This window comes from Psammomys obesus, unplaced genomic scaffold, assembly GCF_907164565.1.
Source record: "Psammomys obesus unplaced genomic scaffold, mPsaObe1.curated_primary_1811, whole genome shotgun sequence".
Taxonomy (NCBI): domain Eukaryota; kingdom Metazoa; phylum Chordata; class Mammalia; order Rodentia; family Muridae; genus Psammomys; species Psammomys obesus.
The window spans coordinates 46,377,328-46,399,039 of NW_026587216.1; the positions used below are offsets into that span (position 1 = coordinate 46,377,328).

The 21,712-nt window shown below is 37.5% G+C and overlaps 1 protein-coding gene across 1 annotated transcript in view; it reads left to right on the plus strand.

The window, feature by feature from the left end:
* The first annotated feature begins 497 nt into the window (after positions 1–497).
* The window catches only part of Mmp16 (matrix metallopeptidase 16), a 247,066-nt gene continuing 225,851 nt past the window's right edge, over positions 498–21,712 (plus strand). Inside the window, exon 1 of the mRNA XM_055603625.1 lies at positions 498–726. Coding sequence (XP_055459600.1) covers positions 595–726 — 132 coding nt within the window. The 5' untranslated portion in view covers positions 498–594. The remainder of the gene's footprint in view (positions 727–21,712) is intronic.

Sequence of the window (21,712 nt, forward strand, 5' to 3'; positions counted from 1 at the left end):
GTGTGTGTGTGTGTGTGTGTGTGTGTGTGACCTAGCGCGCGCGCCTGTGGTTGGAGTGTGTGCGCGCGCGGGGCCCCCAGGAGCCTCGCAGACCCCGGGAAGGAGGAGTTATGTAGATTACGGATGAACATTCTGGAGGGGAGCGGAGAGGAGGGAAGGAGCAGCAGAGGCAGTGGGCTGGGAGCGGCTGAGGCCCTTCCCGCAGAAACTGGGGGCACCGGCCGCGGCGTAGGAGGTGGAGAAGGCGGAGGACGCACGGGCTGGAGGCGGCGGCTGCGACTCGGCGGCGCTGGGAATCGGAACCGCGGGTGAACTTGGGCGCCACGTTCCGGGCGACGGCCGGGTGAGGATGGTGAACACTTGCCGCCGCTGACCCTGCTTTTCCTCCGCTCCTCCCAGGCAGCTGAGCCTGGCGCTGATCTCCTCCCCTGTACGGGTTGGTGAACCTGCAAGCTCCCTACCCACCCCTGGACTTTTTTTTTTCCTTTTTTTTTTTTTCTTCTTTTTTCTTTTGAAAGGAAACGAGGGAGTGGGCATTGGGAAAGAGGGAGAAAACGCAGGGGAGCTCGTCTGTTCGTTGAGGCACAGTTCACTATGATCTTACTCACATTCAGCACTGGAAAAAGGTTGGATTTCGTGCATCGTTCGGGGGTGTTTTTCTTGCAATCCTTGCTTTGGATTTTATGTGCTACGGTCTGCGGAACGGAGCAGTATTTCAATGTGGAGGTAAGAGTACAGGGCTTCCTTCCTCTCCCTTCTGCCGGCTGCTCCCTGGAACCTTTCCTTCACTCCTCGGATCTCTGTAGCTAGGAGCACATTGTTTCCCTTCCCAGCCAGCCACTGAAACCCTTGTTGAGTTTGCCAGTGTTGTAGGTGATGGATGCCTGGAGACCAACAATCCGTTATCCCCAGCTGCACAAAGCAAGATGCTGCACGTTCGGAGACACACTGGAGCATGCTGGTGTTGCTTAGCCAGGGAAGAGGCGGTGTTCTAACTGGAGCAAATGTGTAGCTTTGTAAGAAAGCCTGACTTTATGATGCACACACTGCACGGGAAACAACATTGGTGGCTGGCATCATGTGCCGCCTGGGTGTTGTTCCTGCAATATTTCTCCTTGTGGTCCGTTCCTAACAAAGGGAGGTAAAATCAAAGAAGCCAGGGAAATCGTGGGAATACTTGATACGCTTAGGAACATCACTTTGTGATAAAACACTCAAGCAGACAGTGTCTTCCTATTAGACATAACTTAATACACTGTAACTAGATCTAACAGCACAGAGCGCATGAAATCCATCCCCTCTAAGTGCCTACTCGCTGCCCTCCCAGGGGACTGGAGATCAACGTGGCACCGTCTCCTAGTTCGGAGGTGTGTTTTTAATTTGATTTCACACTGACATGGCAAAGCCTAGACATCTTAGATTGCCACTGGTTTTACTGTGATGGCTTTGGGAACAGACAGCAAAAGCAACAGGGAACTTAAGGATAAGGACTTGTCAGACCTTTGCAAAAAGTGTCCTTCCTGTCGTCCACTGAGCACTAAAGCCAGGCATGTGCACGAAGTCAATGAAAGGCGTGCACACCAGGGATGTCACACAGTTCCTTACCCAACATTGCACTTACGGTGCAGGCTGTGGGAGGGCCTGAGTAACGCAAACTTCTCTTGATTAGACATCACGGCCAGCTTCATGTATCTCAAAAGAATAATGATTGCAACTGCAAGAGTTGGTGTGGTTACTGTGCTGTTGTCAGGAACAGGGTCTTGTTCCTGTTGTGGTGTTAGGAGCTTGTGTTTACACAATAGGTGGACCTGTTGCACACGGTTTGAACATGCTTCATGGAACTAGCTTATAAGCAAAGTGTTCCTAAGTGCCCTGTGTAGAGACAGCATCCCTATGGACTGCCCTTCGGACTCCATCTAATGGGGCAGAAGCCAGGTACTTGAAAAAGTAAGAACCATCATGGCAGGAATTAAGAAAGTTTGAGATGTTAAGTAGGGTTATGTTTCAAAGAAACCACAATTTGAAAACCAAAAAAAAAAAAAAGGTTAACCCTTTGAAGCACATAATTGGAAAGAAGCTGGAGGTACAGATGTCTCTTGATGGAAAATCTGAACTTTTGGAACTAGCTGTCACTATGGATTTCGTGCTAATATTTAAATCAAGAGATAATTTAGTTGAAACACGGGAATAATTCGATCATGGGCTGAAGGAATGAAAATGGCTGTGGTTCATCAGGCCATGTACGGCTGCTGCTTGGTGGTAGAGCAGACTGTGGTGGGGGCGAGGCAGGGGGGAGTAAGTACAGCCCAGCTTCTTGCTTCCTATGGGAATCTGAGCCTGGGCGGATAGCTACTCACGATGGGAAACTCTTAACTTACAGGATTGAATGACATCAGTGTTGTGATGATTGTTAGGTTTGTTTTCTGAGGCTAAGTATAGGTTGGATTATGTTACTTCATATTGGAATCTCTCAGTCAGTTCAACCAGATATTGTTACTTGAAAGAGGTTGGCTTTTATAAAAATGAATTCATATCGAGTTTCAAAGATCTCTTGTTGTCCCCCAAGGTTTATGTGAAGAGTAGTTTGCAGAGCCATTTTCCCATTTTATAGCATTTAAGCATTCCAGCCATGTTTATATTACAATGGAAAGATTTAGCTGACAGAGTAAAGAGTCATGTGCCCTCTGAGACCTTTGTACACTTACTTAACAAACAGGGGATTTTCTAATCATTTATAGGAGATTGTGTCTCACAGTTTCTATTATTTCCAAGTAGCTTTGTAAACTTAGCACTTCTTTGGTAGGATTTCTAGGCTATTGATTTTATATGTATACATATATATATGCATATATATAATATCAACTATATATGATAATCTATATTAATTGTATTATATATATTAATCCTACAAGTAGCCAAAAACAAAATCAAAATATTATACAGGACCTAAGATAACAGGACATTTTCTGACTTGTGCTTATACCTGATGAACGTTTATTAGATATAGGAAAAGCTAAAGGGAAGAATATTCCATTACTTCTTTTCCAGGAGAAGCACTTATATTGTACTTTTTAATCTTGGTTGTAAACTATACACAGTGAGAATGCTTTATTCTAATGATTCTTAAAGACAATCTTAAAAAAAATGCAATAGTATCATTCACACTTGAAGCTCATAGAATGCTGATTTTTATTTTCTAGTAAACACACTAAATTAGTAAGTTGGACCAGAGCTTTGGAGAGATGCTGACAACTCTGACAACTAAGATTACAATGTTTTATTAATTGCAGACCTAAGGGTGTTATTCTCCCCCCCCCACACAACCCCATACCTTTTATTTGTATGATTTAAGGCCAAAAAGCCTGAATTTTTTTCCCATGTAGGAAGTTCTTGGGCATTCATATTCACTGCATATTAATGTTAACACTTTCCTGTCTGATTCTTAAGGAAATAAACATTTAGCATGTTCTACTTTTGACATTATTACGAAAGTCATTTTTTTTTTTGAGATTTTGAAAAAAAACAGAGTATAGTAAATCAAGCAACAGATACTATCAAAGGTAGTACTATGGATGGATCACTACATTTCTCTACGTCTCCCTAAAGTGTTAGTGAATATTCATCACGGAGGTCTCTGTATCCTTGAAGTGGTAATAGTGTAAGTCACCATGTTACAAAGGCATAGCATGGCTAATATTAACTGAAAGTCAAAAGCTGCTGTCATTGGATAACAGTCTAAAGCTGAGATATTCATTGGTCAGTAGCAGCTAAATTATTAACAAGAAATTGTGATTTAGTCCCTACACTCTTGAAATCATTTTATTCTTAATGGCATTACTAGGAATCAAAATTTTTCATGATCCTGGGGCTTAGTTTTTGAGTACACACATTTTTTTTTTTTGTTATGAAACTTGAACTACATTGTAGTTCATGATGGTGAACTATTAATTTATTAATTTGGACAGCATGTCATATATATTAGCAGTTTTAGATTACTATTTAAACAATAATACATTATTGTTAGGCGGAAGGACATTAAGCTAGAGTTATGGTAAAAGTAGAGCATGTAAAACTGAAAAATACATAGAGCAAAGGAGCAAATGTTTGTAATTACAGTTTGTGGAGAAAATCTCTAAGAGGCAAAATTTAATTTTCTTCAATCATAGAAGATTCCATATGCTACATTGATAATTTATTAAAAAGTGTTACGAATTGTGACTGTAACAATTTTTTTTTTCTTGTAGTGTGTTTGTATAGCTGCAGGAATCTGTTCAGCATTCAGCATTTTCCGGTTTCTCGGATCTGTCTAAAAGGTCAAAGTTTGATTTGGATAGCGGTGTAGTGCATTTGAAATCGCCAGTAACTGATTGGGGATAGTTCTAAGAGATAAAAACACTTATAGTTTATAGACTTAAAAGTGCTGCATGTTGAGACACTGCCACGTCCTATTTCTTAGTTTCTACTTGCTTTAATGTTCAAGACTCATTACTTAATTAGCACATAAATGTATGTCTGTCCACATCTGACCTCTGCCTACAACATCGCATGGTTTGTGCCAGAATGGATGATAGCTGATCTGCATCAGGGCCCTGTGACTAATTCACAAATGTATGTGTCTGCTGTGGAATCGTAGGCTGAATGAGATACTCCACATGTGCTGGCCATTTGAACCTTTTCAGAAGGCCAGAATCTGTACACAGGAGACCCAACAGCACAGGGCTCTCAGGCTTTTCTCTGTGTCTTCCTTTGCCTCTGCCTTTTTCTCTGGAAGTTGCCTGGTCAGGTTTTCCCCAAACCTACAGTTCATTAGGCATACAGACTCGGGAGGTACATTTGTCCTGATGTCACCTTGAAAAGTACACTGAGACTTTAAGTCCATCCCTGTCTGTCCAACTATATTTTCTCTTTTGTACTCTTCCAGAAAATGAAGATCAAGATAGATTCAATAGCCTCTTTCTTACCTTTAATTCAGCTTAAAAGTGACCTATGTGAAGTTTCTCCTTTTTCTTACTCAGCATCTGTAGATACTAAAAAGAAAATCTTAATGAACTTGTTCGGATTAATATTTATTTTTCTAAAGGTGGAATAGTGTTATTACATACGAATTTATTTCACTTTGAGACCCTCTGCAGCTCCTCACAGTGTACATGTTCTGAAGACCTGTAAATGACTAATTAGACGTTTTTCATGAATGTACGGATAAAGAACACAAATTCTGACAGTACATTTCCTGGCTTCTATCTAATCCCATTGTCGTTGGAAGCAACAGCTCACATATCAGAGAAATGATACTATTTGCTTTGTAGCTTGTTTTATAGTCTGAATGAATACTATATATCCTGTGCATAAATATATATGTATGAATCATTTCTTTGTATTATTAATCACAGTACTTTTTAGATATCCCTGTTAATAGTTGTAAACTAGTGTTGATACAGAGGACATTGACATAATAACAACAAATTATATAATAGTCTATCAGGATAGAACATGGCAACTAGTCTGAAATATTTCTTTTAAATATCTTTCCTGTTTTCATATTATAATGTACTGAAAATCAATCATGCTAGCATCAGTACATTTTCTTCCTGTGGCTTTTTTCTTAGACAGCTTAGCTCAAGAATGTGATTTTTCACATTTTGTCTTGTCATCTGTTACTATCATAGAATGTCAAGTTCAGCTTTTACACCTTCTATTATAAGTCAGAGTTTGTTGAAATCTGTTTATAGATTTAAAAATACCATCAAAGTAGTACTTTATAATTCAAAAAGTGTGTGCATTTTTATTCAATTAAGGATGAAGCGCTTTTTCTCTATTCATAGGACTAAAATTTCATATATCTACCAATTGTGATCAAATTTTGAGCATCAAGTTTGAAGAAAGAAGAGAAAAAATATAGTTTTCTACAAAGACAAAGAGATATAATAAAATAGTTTTCTTGTAGTCTTGAGGATGACAAAATGATTCCTGGTGCACTATAGTGGAGCACAAAGGAACTGTCACAGGACGGTAGCATCAACTCTACTGTTTTCACTAACTCCTTCGAACGTGATCAAGTAATTTCTTCACTGTCATTTTCTGAAGAAGCAAGTATTAAAATAAATGGTCAACAATACTCTGATGGTTTGCGTAGGTTGCTACCTTGACAAGATCTAGACTCACCTTGGAGATGTCTGGGTATGCCTGTGGGGGATTTTTCTAGGTTACCTAATTAAGGTGGAAGACAACCCTAGGTATGGTCTAAAGGGGGATGGAAGCTGAGCGCCAGTTGACACAAGTTCTGCCTTTTTTGTCCAAAAAAAAAAAAAACTGTTCCCTGCAACTGTAAGCCCAGATAAATTTTTCCATGGTTGCTCTATTAGGCATTTAACCACATCAGTGAGAGAAAACAAAACAAAATGAAATGAAACAAAACAGCAACAAAACCCAGCCCCCAATTAACATAAAAGACCATTCCTAAATTTACAGTAGTCTGTGCTTCAGCGTATGTTATATTTATATATATAACATATTTATATATATAAATTTTATATTTATAAAACATGTTATATATATGTATGTATGTATGTATATATATATATATACATATATATACATATATACATGTATATATGTATATATATACATGTATACATATATACATATATATACATATATATAAAAATATATATATATATGTATGTATATATATATATAACATATATATGCATGTATGTATATCCATGAAATATCAGGGGAGGGACACACATACATACATACTCCTGGAAAAAAATTAGGTTACAAAGGTAGATATTTCATATTTTCTCTAAAATTAATACCTTTGGGATATGCATGGTTATGACTGACCTCTAACAGAAAAGTGAGCATCATTCTCAAAAAATCATGCCAGTCTTTTTAATAGTAAAAATACTACCATCATATGATATGTAAGTTTAAAGTCAAATTTTTTACAAAGGTAGAAAACTTTAAAAATTAAATATTAGGAACAAGAAATCGTTATTCTACAAAAATACATCCATCAGTCACAAGTGGTAATTTTGCAAAAAAGAAAGTTGGGATGAGTTTCAGGGTATTCTGTCTATCTATCTTATCTCTCCATCCATCCATCCATCCATCCATCCATCCATCCATCCATCCATCCATCCATATCTCTCTCTCTCTCTATCTAAATCTCTGGTCTTACATTTTCTTAGGAAAGTTACTTGTATAATTTTGAGGCGATTCCTGAAATCTGTCTTTATTGATGTTTCCTATCATGTAGTACTGAGTCTGTGGTGTTTCACCACCGCCTCTGGTACACTGCCACTTTATGTTTGGATTTGTAAGCAATTTGGTGAGCCATATAACAGGAGTTTCATTAAATGTAACCTCTGAGTGCAGAATATGAACCGTGGCTAGAGGGCGCAGTTGAGCTGTCTACTATAGAAATTGTGGTACTTTTACACAATGGAATACTACTCAGCAATTAAAAACAAGGAAATCATGAATTTTGCAGGCAAATGGTGGGATCTAGAAAAGATCATCCCGAGTGAGGTATCCCAAGAGCAGAAAGACACACATGGTATATACTCACTTATATAGACCTATAAGATATTATAAAAATACTAAAATATGTGCACCTAAAGAAGATAAATAATAAAGAGGACCCAGGGTAAGATGATCAATCCTCACTGAGAAAAACGAATGGAATGGACATAGAAAGTAGGAGAAAACAAGTAACAGGACAGGAGCCTACCACAGAGGGCCTCTGAAAGACTCTACCTAGCAGACTCTGTATCAAAGTAGATGCAGAGACTCATAGACAGACATTCAGCAGAGTGCAGGGAATCATACGATAAAAGGGGGAGGTAATATGACCGGAAGAGGACATGAGATCCACAAGGACAAAATATATCAGGGCGTGGGGGCCCTCTATGAGACTGTTTCTCCAGCCAAGGACCATGTATGGATATAACCTAGAACCCCTGGTCAGATGTAGCCCATGGTAGCTCAGTATCCAAGTGTGTTTTCCTTAGTAATGGGAACAGGTACTATTTCTGACATGAACTCAATGACTGGCTCCTTTACCCACCCCACCAAGGGAGGAGCAGCCTTGCTAGGCCTCAGAGGAGGACATGGCAGCCAGTCCTGAAGATACCTGATAAGCTAGGGTCAGATGGAAGGAGAGGAGGACCTCCCCTAGCAGTGGACTTGGAAAGGGGTAGGGAGGAGATGATGGAAGGAGGGTTGGGTTTGGAGGCAATGAGTCAGGGGGCTATGGCTGGGATACAAAGTAAATAACCTGTGATAAATATAAAAAGATAAAAATTAATTAATAAAACATTTCCAACTTCCATTAACTACAGCATACTTCCAATGTGGAAATATATTATCTAAATATCAATTTGCATCTACAATTCTATTTCTTATAATATATGCACAATATAAATATCAAAATATTTTTGTATTTTAGGTCTATATTTATATATGCATTTTCTATGATGCATGTAAGTTTTAGTCATTAGAGTCATGGGAGTTTTTCACTACTTTACACTTACTGTAGTCACGTATCTGATGCAGTTGTTTTTAAATTCAAGGGCCACATATTATAAAATTTAATCTGAAAATCAATACTGTCCATGGGTGGTGATAATACTTTCTCATAAAAATTATATCATAATACATATATGCAGTTTTGATCTAAAAAAATGAAAATCAAAGAAACTGTATCCATTCTTGGGTTGAGGGATATCTAGGCTATTTCCAGCTGTCCCTCAATGGAGGAATGGATACAGAAATTGTGGTACATTTACACAATGGAATACTACTCAGCTATTAAAAACAAGGAAATCATGAAAATCGCAGGCAAATGGATAGAACTAGAAAACAACATCCTGAGTGGGGTAACCCAGAAGCAGAAAAACACACATGGCATAAACTCACTTATAAGCAGACATTAGCTTATAATATAGGAAATATAGCATATAATATAGGAAAAACATACTAAAATCTGTAGTCTTAAAGAAGCTAAACAACAAGGAGGACCCTAAGGAAGAGGCTTAATTCTCATTCAGAAGGGCAAACAGGGTAGACATTGGAAGTGAGAGAAGATGGGGAACAGGACAGGAAACTAACATAGAGGACCTCTGAAAGACTCTACCCAGCAAGGTATTAAAACAGATGCTGAGACTCATAGAGAAACTTTGGTCAGAGTGCAGGGAATCTTATGGAAGAAAGGGAGATAGAAATATGTGGAGGACACAGGAGCTCCACAAGGAGACCAAAAATCAAACAAAAAGGATGGGCTCAAGAGGACCTTCAGAGACCATGTATGGAGAGGACCCTGCTCAGATGTAGCCCATAGGCAGCTCAGTCTCCATGTGGGTTCCCAGCAATGGGAGAAGACACAGTCTCTGACATTAACTCTGTTGTCTGCTTCTTGATTACTTCTCCCTGGTTATGTGATCAGTGAGGACTGGGATCCAGGCAGTCCTGATGGGACCTGATAGGCTAGGATCAGATAATACAGGAAGAGGACTCTCCCTTTCAGTGGACTGGGGGAGGGGAATGGGCAGGAGAGAAGAGGGAGGGAGAGTGGAACCAGGAGGAGACTAGAGAGGAGGCTACAGTGTGCTAATGTAGGATAAACACTTATAAGGTTTAAGCATTCAATCTTTGTTACTTAACATTGTTTTTAAGGTTAAATTAAAACATCTGAATGAATCTGAGGTCTTTCCATTTCACTACTTAGATGGTTTTATAATTAGTATATACAGGCAAAAGACGCCTATTTCTGCACTTCTAGTCATGAGAGTGACTTGTATCATTGCTATAGTCTTTCTCCTTTGTAGTGAGGAGTGAGTCACAAAGAGGGTGAGAATCTTGCCAGAGACACATTCCAATGAAGTGTTTTGGGGAGAAGCCTAAAATTAAAGTAGGAAGGCTGCATCTGGAGCACAGGTTCCGAAATAAATCAGTTTAGGTGAGAATTTCCAGGTTCCCAGTAAGGAACATTGGGCTCACCTCCATTAATGACATCTTTTATACTCCAAACTAAAGACAAATATTTAATATACTTAATGAATTTGAGGAACCTATTCTAAGCAGAATCATACCTGGAGTAAAACTGAATATGAGGTCCTTGGTTTTACTTTTCAACACTGGTTATCTACATATCAATAAAGTTTTAGTGTTATATGTATGATGTTTAAGCCTTAGACATTTATAACTTATCTAAGACTTAATCTGACATTATATATTATTAGATGAACTGCAATCTCATTCCTCAATTATTTATAACAATGTCATTTACTAATAAATATGACGTTCAGAGGTCCTAAATATTTCATCTGTTGACCATTTTACAAAATATAAAAGAAAACTTTAATCAGACATCAACATCATGGGGCCCTGCAGGAGAGCATGTGTGTGAGAGAGTATGTGTTTATATGAGGATATAGCCTGTTGTATGTGTTTTGGTTGTTTTTGTATTTATATTTTTTTATCAATTGGATAGAAGGCACGAAATACCAATTTAAAAATATTTATTTGTAATACAAAGGAAACTTCTTCAGAGAGAGAGAGAGGGTAGATGCCTCAAAAATAATTGAGTAAATTTCCAAATTCTGTCAAAAAGCCCGATATCCTGTCATTGCCATTTTTGTACAAAGTCGAAGTTGGTGATTGAAATAACAGTTTCAGGTCTTATGATTCTTACTGTGTATAGCTCTCCATGACTCATGATTCATTCATTCATTAATCTTTTAAAGATCTGTGTCTATGTGAGCTTACTAGGATAAAACTCTAGCTTGTTTTGTGAAGTTCTCAGTGTTAAATATTTATTCCAAATTTTTCTTGCTTCCTCTTGTAGCAGTGTATCACAATGGGTGTGAGGGATTTAGTTTTTGTGTCACACACTGTAAACTTGAATGAATCAAGTTACTGACTCATTTTACAGTTACACATAAAACAGGAAAGATAATAATCAAGTTTGTTGTAAGATTAAAGAGTTAGTCTCAGAAAAGACCCCTGTGCCAAGATATATTTGGTCCTTGTGGGGCTCCTATCCTTTTCACGTCATACTAACTCCCCTTCTGCTGAAGGTTTGGTTATGAGTCTTAGTATCTGTTTTGAAACACTGCTAGGTAGAGTCTTTCAGATGCCTTCTGCGGTAGACTCCTGTCATATGTCCAATGGATATAACCTAGAACCTTTGCTCGGATGAAGCCTGTGGTAGCTCAGTAACCAATTGGTTTCCCATAGTAAGGGGACCAGGGACTATTTTTGACAGGGGAGTAGCAGTCTTGCTAGGCCACAGAGGAGGACTTTGCAGCCAGTCCTGAAAATACCTGATAAACCAGGGTCAGATGAAAGGGGAGGAGGTCCTCCCCAATCAGTGGACTTGGAAAGGGGCAGGGAGAAGATGAGGGAAGGAGGGTGGGATTGGGAGGGAATGAGGGAGCGGGATACAGCTGGGATACAGAGTTAGTAAAATGTAACTAATAATAAAAAAATTAAATTAAAAATGATTAAAGAGTTAGGGATGGATATTGAACAAAAATTATATAATATTTTCAGAATAAGTGTTATATTTTCTGATTTGTCCCCTCCATCCCAATATATCTCCCAAAATATACAAGATAAGTAAAACATTGATTCCAAGTAACTTAATGTTTAGTAGAGAATGTGCCATCTTTGGGATTTGGGACCAAATGAGTTGAGCTCTGTCTATAATAGTTTTTAACAAAGTGACCAAAGAAAAACCTAGGTCTGACCAAACCAAATCCACAAGCTACAGAGGGAGCTAAACTTGGAGGAACTGGGGTGCCCCGAGGTCACAGGGCAACATACTGGAGAGGAGATAGTAAATGGGGAGAACATAAATGAGCTATAAAACATTTCTCCCTGTCACTGCTATTTTTCCCAGTGAAGTCACGGCCAGGGGCAGGGAAGCAGCCAAACAGATCACCTGGAGGATATAATAACTGGTACTTAGGAAACAATGGCATTAGTATCTGCTCCCTCACTCCAGCCAGACAGGAGAACCTCATTTTCACAGTGTATTTGTGGACTCTGCAAAGTTATCTGTCATAAGCAGGAGATAACTAGCCCCAAACGAAGCACTATGTGTTTCTGCTTAACAGTTCTTAAAGGTCTGAAGAATTGGACCGTTTCTAAGTGACTTAACAATGGAGTTCCATAGTACTCATTGGAATAAATAAATAGCTCATACCCCAAATGGTAAAATTAATCATATTTGTCATGCATGGGATTGCATCGATAGATCAGTCAGAAAAATGGTGGCCACACAGCATGAAGACCTGAGACTAGATCTTTAGCACTCACTTCAAAAGGTGCATGTGGCAACATAGACCTTAGACGCGGAGTTGGGGAGGTGGAGACAGAAGCATCCTTGGGGTTTACTGGAACAGGCCTGTCTATCTGGATAAGCAAACTCCAGGTGGAGACTCTTTATCTACAAATAAGGTGTACAGTGAATAGGGAAGGCTCCTGATGTTGTACTCTAGGCTCCATGCACATGTCCACACAGAAGGATAGTTCCTCTAGAGTATAGAGTTCATGAGTGTGGAAAGAGGCACAAAAGAACAATTCTGAATAAAGAGAGAGTTCAGCGCATATAAGTGAATTGCAAATATGACACAGATGTTAAAAATAGAAAATAAGAATATTGAATAATTATAACTATTATTTATGCTCCAAAGTTGACACTTGGAAGGTGTTTTTAAAAACTACAAGTGAACTTCTAGAAATTAAAATTATAATAGATTAAAAAAGAAAATAAACATAAGGTTACAAGCATATTAAGTATTATTGAATAAAACCTAGGTCACAACAATAGAATGGATATACACATGAATCACAGAAAATAGAATTTTAGAATCAGCAGAATGTGCAAAATCATAATCTATATGTATTGTGAGTATATTAAGGGGAGGAATAAGCAAAAAAGAGAAAAAGAGAAGAGAAAGAAAAAAAGATATTTTCTTAATATTTTGGTAGGAATTATGCAATACACAGATTTAAGAACCCAAAGATCTCTCTCTCTCTCTCTCTCTCTCTCTCACACACACACACACACACACACACACACACACACACACACACACACAAACACACACACACACTCACACACACCAGAGATTATCATCCTGGAGATAGATCATACTCAAACTGGATAAGCAAATTTTCAAGAGAACAATATTAAACAAAGACAGCTTATATATCAAGTAATCCAGATAGAAAACACCTTGAAATTCTAAAAGGTAACAAAACCAAGTTAAATAAAACAGTTAACTTAGAATTTCACACTCGCTGAAATGTCTCTCAAAAATGAAGCAAAAACAAATAACTATTTAGGCTTGCAAAGTCCGAATGTTTATCTTTGACCTTTTGACACCACATGGAATGTTGAAAAGCATTCCAAATAATGGAGGCAACCTGCATATCTACCTGTGTGACCAGGGCAACACACTCAGATGTGTCTATAGATGGAATGCACTTTGTAAAGCATAAGAATGAACTGGGCTGGGGAGATGGAGATGACCCCGTGATTAACATAAAGCGTGAGGACCTGAGTTTTTATCGCTAGAGATAATGTAAAACCTGGAGATGGTAGTACACAGAATCTCACCGCTGACAAAAAGAGGGAACAGCATGAATCCATTACACACCAGCCTAAGGAAAGAGAGAGCAGAGTGATGGTTATAAGGGGTCTGGGAATCCTACAAAGATGGAAGGATGACAAAGACTCCAGGAGACATCACTGAGAAGATGAAGAATATTTTAATGTTTCTGATTGCAGTGTTGGTTTCATATGAATGCCAAAATTTACCAGTCCCTGTTAAATACCTACTACTTACTGGATATTTTGAAAACCTCAATAAGGATGTCAAAAGAAGTATATTGGAGCTGGGGAGATGGCTCAGCGGTTAAGAGCACTGACTGCTCTTCAGAGGATCCGGATTCAATTCCCAGCATCCCCATGGCTGCTCACAACTGTCTGTAACTCCAAGATCTAATACCCTCACACAGACTGCAGGCAAAATGCCAATGAACATACAATAAAAATAAGTAAATTAAGAAAAAAATTAAAAGTAGCATTTTGGATATCGTAAATAGTTTTACTACACAGTAACCAAGCTAATATTAACAGTTGATGGTGTTTCCTAAATTGATAGAGAAAAGGAAACATTGAAATGTTAAAATGTTGAACTGTAGAATAGTTGTTGTTCAGTGCTTGGTTTTATTTGATTAGTGAGTTCTTGTGGCTAAAATGTCACGGGTAGACCACTAAGGTTGCTGTTGTTGTTCTTTTGTTTGTTTTAATCTCCAGTGTGCATCGCTCTTCTCTGCTGTACTTCTGTTCTCATCTATCATCCTCATAAACAAGAAACTGATCTCTCTTCTCTACATTTTTTTCATACTTTTTGTTTTCAACTAAATCTCTGCCACTCCCTAACCACATGGTTGTAAACTTCAAGGTGAGATACCAATCTTCCTGCATCCTGGCCTCAGGCACAACCTCTGATCCTTTGCCTTATGTCCTGTATTTAGAAAGCTCTTCAGTCTTTTTATTTCTTTTGTACGGCCTGATATCGGGGGGGTGGGGGGTGGTAGTTCTTTAATAGCTGCAGCCTTCACATTCTGTATTATTTCTTGGCTCATCTGCAAGACCTCTCAGTGTCAAAGCCCACCGCTCTCTCTAGCTGGATAGATAAACATTTAACGTCTGCATCCTGTGATATATCACAGGATGGTCTCTACACAACTGAAAGGAAGTAAAAACCCAAATAACCTTAACGTGTGTTTTGTATCTGTAATATATTATTAGAAAGACATGATAAACCTTAAAATATTTCTTCAGAAACCCCCTAAAAATGATGTCTATATATTTGTCTTATAAAGATGATACTTTATGAAAATTAAATATTTTATAGCTTTAAGAAACATGGCATTGCTTTAGATTTTCTCAAACCCTTTGGAAGCTAGTTGGAAATAGATAATTTCTTTTTCATATATCTACAATTATATGAGCAACATTAGAAAATATTATAATATTAAAAAAATATACATAAGCCTCCAGTGAGCTCCACAGGAAGTTGAAAGAAAATGAGAGTAAAGAGGCAGGTACAACTTATGAAAATAATTTAACCTAGGAGGCATATGTAAAACCTGCTGAGTTTGTTTAGTGTGGCTCCTGTGTGTATGATTGCGGGGCTGTTCACTTTGTCCTGGAGAAACAATTAGGGGACTCGTCCTTGTGAGTGGCTAATTCTCCCTCTCGTAGCACTCATTGGTTTCCTGTAGTTCTGAGTTCGGTTGTGTGATTCCCTAAGGTTTCCCCATCACCATGACTGTTGATACTGTTGTTGTTCAGATCTTGTGTAGGCTGCACATGGGTGAGGTATCATAGATATAGTTTCCCTGTTGTTGCTGAAAGACAAAATCTCACAGCAGATTCTAAACACCACTGTGGAAAATCCATTGATTAGCTGCCTAAGTGCTGAGGCTCAGCCCAGAGCTATAAAATAGCCAGATTCCAATTCATTTTGCTTCTGTGTGCCTTTGAGGTTTAGTATTCCTCTTTCTTGAACCCTGTCGGTCAAATGCATATTCATATGGAGGAAAACTTAAAGGTACTGCAATATTTCTCTCCTTTCTCGCTCAGAGAATATGAATAAATTTGGAATACCAGAGTCAATTAAATGCCTTGCAAATAATCTACTGTCCAGGTGTCGGGTAATAGATCCAATCTGTTTCCCACAATACAGTACAGCGAGCTGTGAGACAGTGGATTTGTTTTGTGTCCAATGAGCTGGAGATTGCTATGGTAAGAGTAAAGAGCTATCTACCTCTACACTCAAGGAACAAATGGGTTATATCACCTAGATTCAAAGGCACAAGTGGCTAGTAATATTTTCTGACTTGTTTTAGTTTGTCTCTTAACTCATTACATGCCCAGGGTGATAATTTAGCATACTCCTTCATTTTACTTTATTTTATTGAGAATATTGAATTGTTCTAACATTTAATATCTAATGGTTTTTATCTATTTGAGTGACTAACTCTCAACTGGTTTAAAATATGTGCTTCTTGACTGGATTTTTTATTCAAACAGCCTTCCTCATGTTTCAGCAATATTTTTGAGATAGCTGTAGAGAGTTTTTTTTTTTTCTTCATTCACCAATGTAAACACTTTTGGCATGACATTAAACAGCTAAACATGTCTGTGTTATCAAGATTAAAGTGAAGAGGATAAGCCATGTTCTAGTTCACTGGCATCATGTGTAGTTATTACTATTAATGATTAGAAACTTACCCTAAGACACTTGAAAAATTGACTTAACGCGTATGAAGGGGTTATAGCTTCATGAGAAATACTTTCTTCCTAGTAGGAAGAGAGAAAGACGTACATAATCTCATCACTCTTGCGTTGATACATGGACTGTGTGCTATACTACAATGTCTGTAGTAGAGGTTGAGGAGAGGAGCCTCCCTGTACTAAGCAGGTATTAGTCACTTTTGTCTTTTTCCTCATTATTTAGCAGTAAAAACATGGTAACAATATGAGTGGTGGTTATGTCATAATTCATTGAAAGGAGCCATATCCCAAACTTGGAAGTTCCTTTTATTATTTTAACCTATTTTATTCTTGCCTATGTTATTGGAATAATTCAGAAAGATTCTAGACACACACACACAGTCAGTTCATTTTGCACCTCACTCCTATGTTCACTTGCTCCCTTCGTTCTTTCTTTTCTCTCCCTTCTTTAATAAGCCATTATGTGTAAAGTTCTATATCTTCAATATGACAGTACATTAAGTGATTTTTCCATTAATAGTTATAAAGTAATATTTTATGGCAACTTATGAAGAGAGAAGTAGCTTTTTACAAAAATATTTCTATTATAAAAGTATTACTTAGCTTTTGTGGAGAACTAACACCTGCTAAATTCTATAGCACAAGACAAATGCTCCATTTTATCTCATAGATAGGATAATGGTCCAGAGTCTCCTGATGAATTTATATATGTGTGTGTATATGTAAATATTTCTATCCAACAGACTTCTTTACCTAGAATATCATATTCTTTTATATCTAAGCAAATTTCTGCAGCCTCTTTTTTATCTAATTAATGCTTTTGTCTTGGTTTGTTTTTACGTTTGTTTGTTTTTACAGAGCAGTGTTAAGTAATTATGTCAATATTAGCCAGTATTAACAGACTTCTGACTTTAGGAGAAAAATTTATTTGTGAATTTTTCATAATAATGTTAATTAAAATTTAAAACTTTAAAAGAGAATGAACATCTACTTACTTTAATTGTCAATCATTAACTGTATAAATAATTAAAAGTTTGATTATTTTATTCAAGATAATTCTAGACATAGTCCATATTGTCTTAAATTTACACTGAGAGAAGGAGACTGAGAGTGTAATTCAATGCTAATGTGATGGTGCAACTCGGGAAGAATGAGTTGACGTTTAGTGTTATATTACTTACTTCTGTAACCAATTGTATTTGCTACTTTTTCTCCATACATTTATTTTTCTGTTAACTTTTCTTTGTAGTTTTGTTAAAGTTTGAATCTCTGAATTAGTTATTTCTGTGTTTTCATTACTATCCCATTGGTGGAAGGTTGAAGTTGTTTTTTTTTTTTTAAATAATAGTTGTTATTATTATTGCTGTTATGCTGAGTGAGGCTCTTTTATTCAAGATTTTCATGTAAGGCTCTTGATATCATGATGCAACAACAACCCATTTGACCAAATTCGAACAGTAGATAAAATATGAATGTTGTTCAGACTCCTGACAAGGTGGACCAAATAAGCAAGGGGCACATTTTTTTTCTCATATTTTATTAGTTTTCTGAGAATTTCACACAAGACATTTTGCTAATACCCACTGCCAACTCTTCCCAGATCTATACTTCTCTACAATTTTTAAGCCTGTCTGTACAAAGTTCTCTCTCCCTCTCCCTCTCTATCTCTCTTATCCCTAACTCTGCTTTTGTTCATTGGCTAGCTGCATTCCCTTGGTTACAATGTGTGATGTGGGTCCCTTATCAATTGCCATGTCTTTACCATCCAGATGGAAGAAAATTACTTTCTTTTTGTTTTGTTTTGTTTCGTTTTACATGGTTTCCTTTTCTTACTTTTTTATGTATATTAATTACAGTTTATTCACTTTGTATCCGAGCTGTAGTCCCCTCCTACATTCTCTCCCAATCACACCCTCCCACCCTCTTGTCCTCCTATACCTTTCTCAATGTCCACTGATAGGGGAGGTCCTCCTCCTCTTCCCTCTGACCCTAGCCTATGAGGTCTCAGCAGGACTGGCTGCATTATCTTCTTCTGTGGCCTGGTAAGGCTGCTCCTCCATCAGGGGGAGGTGATCAAAGAGCCAACCAGTGAGTTCATGTCAGAGAGAGTCCATGTTCCCATTACTAGGGAACCCACCTGGACACCGATATGCCATTGGCTACATCTGTGCAGGGGTTCAAGATTATCTACATGAATGGTCCTTGGTTGGAGTATCAGTCTCAGAAAAGACCCCTGGGCCCAGATTTTTTTTTCTGTTGCTTTCCTTGTGGAGCTCCTGGCCCCTCCAGGTCTCTCTATCTCTACCTTCTTTCTTAAGATTCCCTGCACTCTGGGTTTGGCGATGAGTCTCAGCATCTGCTTTGATAAATGACTTTCTTTACCTGTATGTGTTTACTTCCAAGTTTACTGAACAAAACCCAAGAGAACATCTAGGATTAGTCCACATTAGGGCACCAGCTATTCCTGAGCTTCACAGAATATGTGAGTTCCATAAATGGCAAGTCCTGGAGTTGAGGAATGGCAGAGAAAAATGGAGGGAGGTGAAGTCTTGCCAGGCTACAAAGGAAGATGGTGCAGAAGCCTTGATGAAACCTGATAAACTAGGGTCAGATAGAAGGGGAGGAGGTTTTCCCCTATCAGGGTACTAGGCATAGGGAGAAAAGAGGGAGGGTGAGTGGGACTAGAAGGAGGTGAGGGAGGGGGTTGCAGTGGGGATACAAAGTGAATAAATTGTATTAAATAAATATATAAACACAATTTTTAAAATATGGGTTTCCTAGAAACTAAAGAGGCATAGGTCATCAATAGTCAATACCTAAGACAGATGAATTGACTAATTCTTGCCATTTCCTTTTGCTCTTGTCATTTATCTGCCTTCCTCTCTCCCCCCACCCCTTCTGTATCTTCAACTATCTGACTGAAATATGCTCCATTCTTTTCCTGCTTTCTCTCCAAGTTTTCTATCATCTGTCATTGTCCTCCTCACCTCTGGCTACATTTAGATTGCAGTGTGCCTGTACATTAGAGTTGTGACTGTCTGGAGAATGCTATCGCAACTGCAGAGTGAAATATCAGTGTAGAAAAGGACAAAAATCATTATGGTATGGTAGGGATGGGTAAGATTCTTCTATTATTTGGACTGTTTTCACTTCTGAGAGGATGTAGGGTAATCTCTCATTATCCAGACAATGTAAAGTTTCATCTGTTTGAATATTCATGAGTAAATTCTTTAGTGTAGGTCTTACAAACCAGTTTTGGTGTAACTTAAGAATCAAGAGTGGAAGTATGTTTATCAACGTTTTATGAGTTCAAACAACCACAGATTCATTTTGCATCAGATGCTTTTATTAGGGATGTGTTCTTTTTCTCATAGCAGAGATAAGTTTGTGTTGTAGCTATAGTTCAGTCATCACAGCCCTAGGCATTTTAAACAAGAGTGTCTTTCTTTCCTCCTTGTTTAAATTCATAAGCAATATTACAACTAAACAGATTTCTAGCTATATACACATCATGCCATATCTGTATGTGTATATATTTATATATACTGTTCAGAAGAAAAAGAGTCTACTCAGATTTAGAGTGTAGCATGCATATTCATGGGTAATTCAAAGAGAGCTTTTGAAAATCAAAAAAGTTTTTATACATGTCTTAGTATTTTTATCTTACTTATAATCTTTGTAGCAAATAACTCACAGAGATACTGAAATGAAAAAAAATGTTTGCCTGCTTCCAGGAGAGAATAAAGAAGGGGATCAGACAGCTTCACTCCAGGAACTCTTCATTTTTAGGCCCTGCATCTAAGACTCACTGCAGTTATCAAACAGAAAGTGGCAGAGCAGGCATTGGAAAGGAGGATACAAGGAGAACTAGAGCAGCTTGGGAAATGACTTCCCCTCCTTCTCAGGTTATCTTTGAAAGGGGTAGCTTTTGTTTCAGAGTTGTTACGCCGCCGAGCTCGAATGAGAGATTTCTCTGTTTCTTCAAGGCAGATTTCAAATCAAGGATGTGGACTAGCGACATGGTTACCAGTAAGTCTAATTGGAGTTGAATTCCCACGTGGTGGGGGTATGCGATAGACTCCCACAAATTATCCGTTGACTCCCTAGAGGTACTATGACACACGCACCCATACAAATGTTCACACACAACAAATACATAAAAATAAATAAAGTTTAAACTAAGGATGACGCTGATTTGGGCAAGGTAGAGTGGATGATTTATTAGATTTTAGTGAAATTATTTATAGGTGTTATTATGATATAGGTTTAGGTAATGCCACTTCTAACTTCAACCTTCATTCCTTTTGCTTCCCTTCTTTAAGCACATAGTCAATAATGCTCATAATCTTTCCTTAGTGTATCAATATTTTCATTGATTTGAAAATATTGTCATGATTTTGTCCTATTTGATTTTTAGTATTTGCTAGTTTTTTTACTCCAATTTCATGGAATAAATTCTTCAATGTTTTCTTTTTCTTTTACCCTCTTTCTTGATTTGTTTCTTTTTCTGAAAATCAGGGCTTAGAGAAATAAATATAGAATTTATGTTTAATTGACTAATGTTATAGTATAGAACATTTAATTTTTATAATTTATCAAACAGAGAAGTAGAGCTCTATGCCATTTTCACTACAATGTCCATGGGTGGAAAGGATATAGTACTTTTCTAAAATTTTTGTGTGCAGTTGTGGTAGTTGAATACATAAATAAACTAGACTCTATTTTCTTGAGATATAACTTGCATTTGTCCACATTTCTTCCATCATTACAGTGTAAATGCCTCCTGGCATTCTCCTGTGTGACAGATTTTCATGTTTAATTTAACAGGAAAGTACAGGAAGTTTAAGCAACATAAATATATATTCTAGATCGGGTCTAGTGCCTCAATGTGTAGATATTAGATTTTTCGAGCTCCGTGTGTTGTTAGGAATATAGGTCAACTTGGCAATTTTAAGGAGTACATTCTCTCCCACCCAGCCTGTACGGAGATACTCAGAATGGACCTGCCTTCTTCTACTCCTCCTGACATGGGTATTGAAGAGAGAATGCAGTAAAGTTCACTGAGCCACTTCAAAATGTTCAAGAAACACTTGTTTTACTAATGGTGACTTTAAACATTAAATAACAATTATTTTATTTCCTTACCTCCTTTTCTTCCTCCATTCCCTCTCATATCTCCCCCAAACCCATTCCTTTTTATGTTTATGTACTCTTTCTCTTCAGTCTTTATTACTACACACATACAAACAAATGCAGCACATATATATGTAATATATATATATACATATATATATACATATATATATATTACAACCTGCTAAATCTTTCATATGTGTTACAGTGTTATATATATATATATATATATATATATATATATATATATATATATAT